The 10,698-nt window shown below is 34.9% G+C and overlaps 2 protein-coding genes across 6 annotated transcripts in view; both read right to left on the bottom strand.

Annotated features, from left to right (window-relative positions):
* Nucleotides 1-3,284, bottom strand: part of stx4 (syntaxin 4) — a 10,813-nt gene extending 7,529 nt beyond the window's left edge. For 3 of the 5 annotated variants that reach the window (XM_016546153.1, XM_016546152.1, XM_016546154.1), the window contains exons 1-7: nucleotides 2,802-3,283; nucleotides 2,091-2,198; nucleotides 1,778-1,877; nucleotides 1,544-1,618; nucleotides 1,381-1,451; nucleotides 1,160-1,268; nucleotides 831-904 (exon numbers count right to left, since the gene is read on the bottom strand). In XM_016546153.1, coding sequence (XP_016401639.1) covers nucleotides 831-904; nucleotides 1,160-1,268; nucleotides 1,381-1,451; nucleotides 1,544-1,618; nucleotides 1,778-1,877; nucleotides 2,091-2,198; nucleotides 2,802-2,831 — 567 coding nt within the window. In that variant the 5' untranslated portion in view covers nucleotides 2,832-3,283. Of the gene's footprint in view, nucleotides 1-830; nucleotides 905-1,159; nucleotides 1,269-1,380; nucleotides 1,452-1,543; nucleotides 1,619-1,777; nucleotides 1,878-2,090; nucleotides 2,199-2,801 lie in introns of all 5 variants that reach the window. The other 2 variants (XM_016546150.1, XM_016546151.1) reach the window with 1 other exon arrangement.
* Nucleotides 3,285-3,490: 206 nt separating this feature from the next.
* LOC107734202 (tubby protein) lies at nucleotides 3,491-7,664 on the bottom strand. The gene is given in 14 exon segments (XM_074560161.1): nucleotides 3,491-3,805; nucleotides 3,911-4,082; nucleotides 4,840-4,938; nucleotides 5,065-5,179; nucleotides 5,259-5,371; nucleotides 5,474-5,632; nucleotides 5,976-6,160; nucleotides 6,267-6,404; nucleotides 6,542-6,661; nucleotides 6,749-6,888; nucleotides 6,890-6,971; nucleotides 7,068-7,224; nucleotides 7,456-7,499; nucleotides 7,578-7,664. Coding segments are annotated over 13 exon segments (1,656 nt in total). The 5' UTR covers nucleotides 7,498-7,499; nucleotides 7,578-7,664; the 3' UTR covers nucleotides 3,491-3,671.
* Between the last annotated feature and the right edge of the window lie 3,034 nt (nucleotides 7,665-10,698).

The following is a 10,698-nucleotide window of genomic DNA, read 5'->3' as shown; positions in this document are numbered from 1 at the left end:
AACAAATGCCTTGTTTATAATGGGTTTTAATGTTTTTGCTCCGGCCGAACAGGGCATCACAGTATGGTAAGGGGCGTAACATTTCCGTCACACGCTTGAGGTATTCGGCCAATCACAACGCACTGGATAGCTGGCCAATCAGAGCACACCTTGCTTTTCAGACCGATGAGCTTTGTAAAAATCGACGTGTTTCAGAAAGGCGGGGCATAGAGGAGCAACAATAATGTAAATTATGTGGAAAATAATGTGCATACATAATGTTCTTTTTAGCAACGTCATATGACCCCTTTAACAATATTAGTGCAATCAGACGTGAAAGAAAACTTAGTCCAGTAATCAGACACTGTTTAACAGGCTTTTTAGTGTGCACGCGCTTCAGGTGTAGGCTACGCGTAAAAAAAAAAAAAGCGCATGCCAGAACAGCACGTGAATTAAATGTTTAACCGGCAAGGCTATAAAAGCGGAGACAAATAATATACTTTTTGGATTGCAAATAAGTGCAGTGTCCTATGAGTGTAACTCTACTGCTGAGATAATATTTGATGTGAATGTATGTCGCATTGTACAGTATTCAGATGGAGGCAGCAGAACTGCAACTGATAGAATGTGCGCTGTAGCACGATACTACGATATCTCTTCAATAGCAGATCGTGGATATATTTTAATCATCCACAATCAAAAATCATGATATCACAAACCCCCAGTGTGGACTGTTTACTTCAGGTAAATGTAGAAGAAAAAAAAGCACTGAATATCAATTGGCACAATGCAAGACTTACACTTGTGCATTCAAAACAAAGCATGCACACTACACAATACAACACACTCACATTTTGCGTGAAAACATCAGTTTGTCCACTCTCAAGCATGGATTCTAGCTCTTCATCTGTCACATTGTTACCAGCTGTAACGGAAACCACATTCACATTAGTTTTATTTATCTTGTAGAAATAATGCAAAAGAAAGCTATGTTGCACTGACTAATACTGCAGTAGTCTTGGACTTGTACTGACGCCTAGCATTGTGGATCATACAAATGGAAACTCTAAAATGAGGGGGGAAAATTACATGGTGCACATTTAAAAAGGCAATTATGAGAGACCTGTGTGATAATGCTAGTATTATCACTAGACTAAAACAAGACCGAAAAAGCACATACTGATTTTGAGTTGTCTTTGTATCCTCTCCACATTTCTGTCTCTGTATTGGGCTTGAATTGTATTATAGTGACCCATCACTTCCAGAAATTCACGGGACAAAACACCATGCTTTTAAAGGATGTTGAGGAAAAAAAGGAGCACATTATTCTGAGCCAAAACAACACTGTTCATGTATTATATTTACAAATATTTATAATATACGTATTAAAAAGCAACTGACCTGGGTTCTCCGCATTCTAACGTTTATTGGAATATATTTGTCTTCACCTTCAGATTTCTTAGGTTCAATGCCTGTGACAAATTTATTGTTTAATTTTTCACATCCAGTAGGTCCAGCGGAAAACGTTCAATAACAACCACCTATGTTTATTTATCAGTCTCACTTTTTAACTTCCTTTGGATCTGGCTGGCCATGACTTTGATGTCTTCTCTGAAGGACTGCAGTTCCTTTTTCATACCTATTGGCAAGGAGATTTTTAAAATATATTTATTGATTTAAACATTTTGTTGGATCATAAAACTTAAACGGAAAAACAAATCTCCATGAAGAACCATTTTTTATTTCATAGGAATGTGTTGAAATATAAAAATACCCAAACCTAAGCTGAGCAACTCACTTTCCTCTGGAAGTGCGACTCCTAACACTGTTTTCTGTTTGTTCTCCAATTCAGACACCTTCTTTTTAATTGCTTCAAGTCCCTCTCGAATCTCCTGAACCTATATAGAAAAAAGTAGGGTATTATTAAGTTAATTAAGTTTGATTCAGAAAACATTGCAATCCTAACCCACACAATTTAAGTAACAAAAATGTAATTCATGGTGAGCAATTGATGCCACAAGGTCACAAGTATTTGTGAGTTTGGAGGTAGTGACTCATTTCTGGAGCTGTTTGCACAACAACCCCACAGTTCCCTAATAATTCATGTAAACCTTTTTAAAGAAAGCCTCGTTTTCTTTCTCTTCGTTTGCCGAGCTCCCAGATCCGGGCTTTATCATGAGAGCTGTGGTTTCTTCATCTTCATCTGAGGCATCAGCAGTCTAGTAAGAAGAGAAGAAAAAAGTATACATTAAGAATTTGTTATACGTTTGAAATATTTATTTATAAACGGTTTAATTCACTTACTCGTGTTACAAATGAGGGGAAAAGTGTCAGACAAAGTTAAGAGCACATCGTTTTGTGGGAAGAGGGCTATAAACGGATGTGATATTAAACTTTTCTTCTTGAGGGTGTGAAATATCCAATGGTTAACTAACAGTGCTAAATATGACTGAAATGAGTTCCATTTCAACAGTCATTTATAAATCTTTGGGCTGAAAAAAAATCACTGAATCAACTGCAAACATTCTTGGCTGCTAGTTTGTTTGTAGACTAAATAGAGTTACACCCCACCTACACCGCAATACTACAGCGATGGTAGTGCAGAAGGGTGTTAGCTTCCAATTTGTGGGATTTGACTGATTTTTTTTTTTTAATAATCTCTATAAAGACACATAAATAGTCACATAGCAGCAGACTGCGAGCCGTGAGAATATGTGAAAGTGTAAATAAATCGCAGTTGCAGCTGTGGGTACAGTATCCGCGGTTTAGCCCGTTAGCACGCTAGCCGGTTTCCTGAGTGCACTGCCCTCCTTTGTACTCACATTGCCCAATTCTTTGGTCCGGTCCCGCATTCTCGTTGTATCTTATATCCAACTCCGATGAAAAGTTCCTGTATTAAGAGGCGTAGCTCATCTGTCTGCAAACTCAAATTTGCAAAACTCAAAACCGAAAAGAGGGAGTTTCCATTCAAAGTCACATTTCACGACACCCAACTTCCACAAATAACGTTCAGAGCAGATTGTTGATGGGCGCTGAGGTGCCTAAATGACGATAAAAAAATAATACGGATGAACTTCAGTTATGCAGAGTTCAAAATGGGGCGATGTAGATGTATGCGAATTTGTCGCTTTTTTCTTCTGTTTTAGTTTGCAGAGGTATGAAAAACGATCAAGGCTTTTACTGCCCCCCGCTGGAAAGATATATAGGCCTACTATGTTTATTATTTCACTATGGCGAAATATAATATTCCACTCGGATCTCAAATATCTCAATAAGAAAGCAAAAGCGTAATGAAGGTCTGTAAGATGGTGAATGTAACTTTATGAAGAGTAACTGTATAATATAGCCTTATATAAATTCAATCGGTTTTTATTTAACAAGGAATGTCAATCTTTTTTTTTTCATGTAAACAAAGGAAATGAAAATATCAAAATTATTTGCTTAAACAGTCTTGGAGAACAGGCTATTGAAATTAACAATTAAAGAGAGAATAAATACAAAATAAATGTCTAATTGTAGATTCATAATTAGTAAAACAGATAAATGATCTACTGTACATTGTAATTTGTGGATAATATTGTGGATAATAGCAAAAATCTAAAGTTCATTAAAATGACTGCAAGAACATTCAAATCTCAAATTAACGCTAAGTTTCCCTTTTTGAAAGAACAGAAAATACAGATGAATGACGCTCATTCACAAGCCAGTTTGCCATCAAAGGAAGACAGAGTGATGGCAAATGCCTGGAGAGCACACATGGGAAAGCTGTAGTCCATGGAAAACACATCTTCAGCTACCCGCCCAAACTGCATCACAATGTAGTCCACTGGAGAGAGATATTCATTGATATTAGAATTAGGAATTGTAATATTTTTGTATATTATATAATATAGCAACTACAAATACAAAATGAGTAAAAAGAATAGCTCACCATTATCTGGATGGACAATTTGAAAGTTTTTCACAGATGCCTGAGTAACTCGGCCATGAAAATTCAGCACATATGACTGAGTTTGCTCATTCCAGCTGGGTGATTTATTTACAAGGGTGACAAGATTCTCTTTGTTTCCATTCTCATATCGGGTGAGCAGAGACTCCAGCTCCTGGGACATGCAAAAGAGATTTTATTTTCATTATATATAAATATATATAAAGCAGCTGATTTAATCAGTGAACCAAACACATAATTCGATTTTATCTGAGTGAAGTGTGACAAAAATTTCCAAGACATAAAAAACACTACCATTCAAAGGTTTGGAGTCAGTTTTTTTCCTACATTTATACAGAAAGTGCGCATTAAATTGGTCAAATGTTACATTAAAAGAATACAAAAGAATTCTATTTCAAATAAATGCTGTTCTTTTGATCATTATATTCATCAAAAAAATCTTTAAAAGAAATGAAATTTCAGTTTCCCAAAAAATATTAAGCAGCACAACACTGATAATAATAAAAAAACACGTTTCTTGAGCACCAAATCAGCATATCAAAATAATTTTTTTGAAGGATCATGTAACATTGAAGACTGGAGAATTTGGCCGCTGAGAATTTAGCTTTGACATCACATTAATGAATTACATTTTAAAACATATTACAACAAAAGTTATTTACTAATTACAATATTTACAATACAATTACAATACATTTATTAATTGTAATAAAATTTCACAATATTACAATTTTCGCTCTATTTCTGATCAAATAAATGCAGCCTTGGTGAGCATAAGAGACTTCTTTCAAAAACATAAAAAAATGTTTTGGACCCCAAACTTTTGAATGGTAATACATATCAAAAAGAAGAAACGTAATATTGCGACTGATTATCAAAAAAAAAAAAGTGATCAACAACATAATACTCACACTTTTTGGTCGAATAACAACTCTCTCATCATTCTCATGCATACCAGGAATAATTACTGTCATTTTTCTAGGTCCTTTGAAACCCAAAACATTTTTCTCCTGTGTGACAGTAAAGAACAAAGTAAGATTTTTTTGCAATTAAAACATAATAAATGTATATATATATATATATATATATATACTAAAGACATCTAAAGAAAAAACAGCACAAAGTTAGCATCTTACATAAAATATTGCTGCTAGCTCTTGTCGCAGCGTATCCGTTTCTTTAATAAATGGTTTCCTTTCTGGATTCTCGCCATTATCATACACGGTGAATTTAGTCCCCAAGACATTTGATCTGAGGAGACAAATTACACATTTTAGCATGGGCAGAATTGCAAGCAATATTTGTGATAAGGCACTGTAATGGTACTGACCTTAGTTTGCCTATGTAGCTCTCAGTATCTCTGGATAAATCGGTAGGATCGATTGATATCAAATAATTCGAGGTTTTGCACTTCTTTCTTTTCCTACCAGCCATCAGAAAGCCCTGCCCATTCGAAACATTGGACAAGAGAACAATGATATGTTAAGCAATGAAAAAGACATTATTTCTCATATTTTTCTCATTATTATTCACACTTCTGCTAACCTTTTTCCCATCCTCCTTTTCCATATGGAGGTAATATGTGGGAAAGATGCCTTTCTCCACTCCCCTCCTGTCTCTGGTGATCCTGCACTGAATAGTCACATCTCTTGGAGCAGGACGCATGGCAAACTGTTCCAGATCCTCCAAAGACATCGGAGAGGACTGGACAAAAAAAGAAAAAAGATCAGGGTTATTGTATTAACTTCAACTAAACCTAAAACCATAAAAAATTGTCATTTTCTTTGCTTGAAATAATCAAATGAAATAAAATCAAATACAAAAAAAATAAACTTTTAGTTTAAGTTCAAGTACTAAATAACTAAATCTAAATAAACTAAGAACTAAACCTATAGAGACATGTTTAACTCATAAAAAGGGCAAAACAAAATTACTTATTAGCTTTCAAATTCAAATGGAAAATTAAACTGTATACATAATATATGCACACACACACACACACACAGTGTATATAACACTAAACAAATGAATTTAGACTACATCTTACTTTTCCCATGTCCAAAGAATCACTATCAGAGGAAGGCTCCTTATAGTTGGAGTTTAAAGAAGCAATACTGTCATAATTTTTTGCTCCTTTTTTAGACTTCTTTGATGTTTTTTTAGCTTCCCTCTTTTTGTCCTCCTCCTCTTCGTCCTCTTTTTCTTCCTCACTGTCACTGAGATGACATCTCACTACAACGACAGAAAACTAATATTACCAATCAGGCCAGATCAAAAGAAACCATCATGAAACAAAAAGGTTCATATGAAGTCATTTTTTTATCACGAGATTTTATACTTGGTTTGGGATGTTGTTTTTTCTTTGGTGTTGGAGGGACGGGGGTCTTTGTCCAGTCTTTTCTTTCATCCTCGCTCTCTGATTCAGGTTTTTTCTCTTCATTAATGTTGATTTCCACAACTGAATCGGTCTGAATTGCTGGAAAATACCCCGAGTTGGAATGTTAACAATGCCAATGTTTCCTATTTATGGATGAGGCACTGGGCTGTGTGACAGGAAATGGCCTTTAACTTGTATCATGCCTAACAATGGAGACACATCTCCGGTACACTTACAAGACTGTTCCTCTGTCTTCACTTTCTCCTTAGATTCGTTTGTCTTAGCCTTCTTCTTCACTGTTTTTTTCTCTTTCCCCTCATTTTCCTCCACGTCTAATGCAGGTTTGGCCTCAAGTACTAGAATGTGCAATTCAACAAAACGTAAAGGCATATCACGCGAAGGCAGATGCAAAAGTTATCATTGAAAATAGAAAAAACACTTACATTTTGTTTGCCCTTTTTTAACACCCTTCTTCTTAGTTTTCTTTCCATCTGCCTGGCCTTCTGTGTCTAAAGTGCATTTAGAGCTGTGCTGTGGGCTGATCTCTAGATCGATTTTCTTAGTGATGACTGGAACAGATTGCCTCTTCTGTCCTGGATGAAATGGTCAGCTCTCCTAAACAAATCTCTTCCACCGTGTTTTCGTAAATCTGCTCAGGCTGTGTGTCTGACAATAAATAGGCAGGGTGTTATTTTCTGTAAAAATAATGACTAATATATAACATTATGTGTTAACAATAAAACAAAGTAAGTGATTACAAACCACTGAGGGAAATGTTGCTCTGAGATTGGCTTATCAATAAAGCTGTATCGTCAGACTCAGCTTTCTGTTTGCGTGTCTTGGGACGGATGTCATGATTCGTTGTGATCATCCGGGCATCTGCCCTTCTTCTTTGTTGTTTCTTGATTAAAAGCGAACGCTATGAGAATTAACATGATATGAACTGCTGTTAAACATCAGATATATAACTACCCAGTAATGCCATTAGTATAGATACAGATCCTCAAAACCTATCTAGGGATCTGCTTTTAAGCATGATGTTAAGCATGACTATAATGTCAATGTAAAATAATATTGAAAGAAAACCCTACTGATAAAATATGCAACACAAAAGTATAAGTAAATGTCTAATCAAAAGACATTCACTTACCTGATTGTCCAGCTTCTGTTGTCGGACCTCTGTGTCCTCCATTTCTTGTGTTTGAAAGAACAAATATCAACATTTTGGCAGTATACAAATAATCCACTATGTTTTTATTGTCATAAACTCACCAGCCAGAATGCACGCTCAAATCAGCTATCAACCCGATGTCTCATTGTCCCTGTCTGTCTCTGCACAGCTCCATATGACATCCCCACCTGCATGCAACAGAAGCTAAAGAAGATTACAGCGGATAAAGTTCTTACACGCAACACTCCACTGAGACGCCATGTAGAATAGATCCTTCATCATTACTGACATCAGACAGTATTTCACAACTGAAAACAGCACCAGTGTCACAATATTAAGATATTGGTAGTATAATACCAGAAACTACTATATATTTCTGCACCTTCCAGTCAAAATAAGCATTTTATGCAAGTCTGTTATGCAAGACTAACCATTGTTTATTAAGACACTGGTCGATTTTAAGATTTTGCTTCTTTAACTTGTCTATTTTCAGACTTGTGGAAAGAAAACATCCTACATAGCCTATCTTTAATAGATGTTTTCTCTAAATGAGTTTTTTCTCATGCACTTACTCAGAAATCTCAACTTAAAGGGATAGTTCACCCAAAAATGAAAATTCTGTCACCATTTACTCACCCTCATGTCGTTCCAAACCTGTATGAGTTGCTTTCTTATGTTGAGCACAAAATAAGATATTTTGAAGATTGCTGGTAATCAAACAGTTGGTGGGGAAGTCAATGGCAACCACCAACTGTTTGATTACCAGCAATCTTCAAAATATCTTCTTTTGTGCTCAACATAAGAAAGCAACTCATACAGGTTTGGAACGACATGAGGGTGAGTAAATGATGACAGAATTTTCAGCACATTTTAAGCAGCACTTACCACAAACTTTCCAGTTTTATTCTTATTTATATTCTTAAAATTAACTAGCTTTATTATCATATAAAGAAGGGAATGAAGAAATAAAAATAAAAAAGCGACGTTATCACTTGCCTGATTTATGTAACATTTTACATAAAAAATTCATTTTATTTATTTATTTATCTATCTATTTATTTAATTATTTAAATTAATGGAGTAATATAAAGACATATCCAAAATTCCCTCTTTAAAACCTTTAACTCTAATACGGTAATAAAATGAAACAAGGATTTTGAACCTTTATTAACTTTTCAGGCCAGTTGCAAAATAGTCTTACAAGTTAGTCATATTTTTTTTTTCTTTATGACTGGTTATAACTTTAAGTCGGTTACATAGAAATTTGAATCCAAAGAATATGATTGATTACCCCTTGGCTAACTGCTAGTTTCTTTTTTTTATTATTTCAAAAACAAACATACAGAGTTACTTGGCTAACTGCCAGTTGGTCAGTCTAGTTCTTAACAGAGGTTAAGTTTATGCAACTTCCCCCAGATTTCAGGAAATAATTGATAATAATAGGCTACATATTTAATTAGTGAATGCCTCAGTTGCATATTTAAACATAACATTACAGAAAAATTGTAATACAAAACAACTAATGTTCTTTGACACGGGAAAGTATGTTATCTATTAGTTAAAATGTTTACCATATTCACCTGTGGTATTTTGCCTTAATGTAGTCTACAGAGAATACCTATTGTATTTTTGTTAGAGGGAAAAGATAAGCAATACATATTGGCTGTGTCTCAAAACCTACAGTCTATGCTCAAAACCTAGTGACCCCACTTGCTTGTTTTTAGCATCATAACTGAAAGAGGGGTGGGTGTATGGGTACCGGCTCATACTGGGGTGGAGGGAAATGAGGAAGTGGACTGCTTGGCTAAGATGGCCCTGAAGCACTCAGATAGTGAAATTAATATAGCAATTAGCAAATCTGAAATCACGAGAATTATATCAATTGAAGTAAGAAAGATATGGCAAAAGTTGTGGGATAGTGGAATAAAAGGAAGGCATCTTTACCAGATACAGGGGTGTGTAGGTGAAGAGAGTATAAGATGTGGGAGTAGGAAGAAAGATGACTTTCAAATACAAAAAGAAATAAATGAAAAGGAGAAGATCATTCCTATAAATATAGTAGTTCAACAGTATATAAATCAAGCATATTATTCACAGTTACAGATATATACGGATGGGTCGAAGGATCCTGAATCTGGAAGGACAGCAGCAGCAGTATATATTCCTGCATTTAAAATAAAAATAGCCAAAAGAATATCAGATCATTTGTCTGTTTTTACTACAGAATTAATAGCAATTATATTAGCACTACAATGGATTGAAGAAATACAACCAAATAATATTGTAATATGTACAGATTCAATGTCTGTTCTAACAAGTCTAGTGAGTGGTAAATCTGCAGCACGGCAAGATTTAATATATGAAGTATTACAGTACTTGTTTAGAATTAGACAATCAGGGATAATGGTATACTTCCTATGGGTACCGGCTCATACTGGGGTGGAGGGAAATGAGGAAGTGGACTGCTTGGCTAAGATGGCTCTGAAGCACTCACATAGTGAAATTAATATAGCAATTAGCAAATCTGAAATCAAGAGAATTATATCAATCGAAGTAAGAAAGATATGGCAAAAGTTGTGGGATAGTGGAATAAAAGGAAGGCATCTTTACCAGATACAGGGGTGTGTAGGTGAAGAGAGAATAAGATGTGGGAGTAGGAAGAAAGATGTTATTATAACAAGAATGAGGATTGGACATTCAGCTTTAAATTTCAATTTACACAAAATAGGGAAGCATGAAAATGGCAGATGTGATAAATGTGGGAATCCAGAAACAGTAAAGCACATTCTTCTAGAATGCGATGCGTATGAAAGAGAAAGAAATCAACTTAATCATAAATTAGGTTTGATGGGATATGATAAAGTATCACTCAAGATATTACTAGGGAATAGACAAATGCAATCAAGAATTAAAGAAGAAGTGTTCAATTATCTAAAAAAGACAGGAAATATGGAAAGAATATAAATTGTAATTGTGGTATATATATATAAAATAATCTTTTTTTTTCTTTTTTTTTAAATATATATCCTTCTCTCTACCAAATCTGTTCACTCCACACTCCAGATCAGTAGGTGTCGGTAATGCACCTTTAAGTTGGTTTGCCAAAACCGCCAATAAACATCAGAAGAAGAAGAAGAAGAAGCATCATAACTCATAAGCAGACTAACAACCCGTACCCTAGATGGCAGTATCTCACTTCAGCTTGTTTATATATTCACAGCT

Source organism: Sinocyclocheilus rhinocerous, unplaced genomic scaffold (assembly GCF_001515625.1).
Source record: "Sinocyclocheilus rhinocerous isolate Xijiao unplaced genomic scaffold, SAMN03320098_v1.1 scaffold820, whole genome shotgun sequence".
Classification (NCBI taxonomy): Eukaryota; Metazoa; Chordata; class Actinopteri; order Cypriniformes; family Cyprinidae; genus Sinocyclocheilus; species Sinocyclocheilus rhinocerous.
The sequence above is the reverse complement of the archived record's forward strand: the minus strand, read 5'-3'. Positions and strand labels throughout refer to the sequence as shown.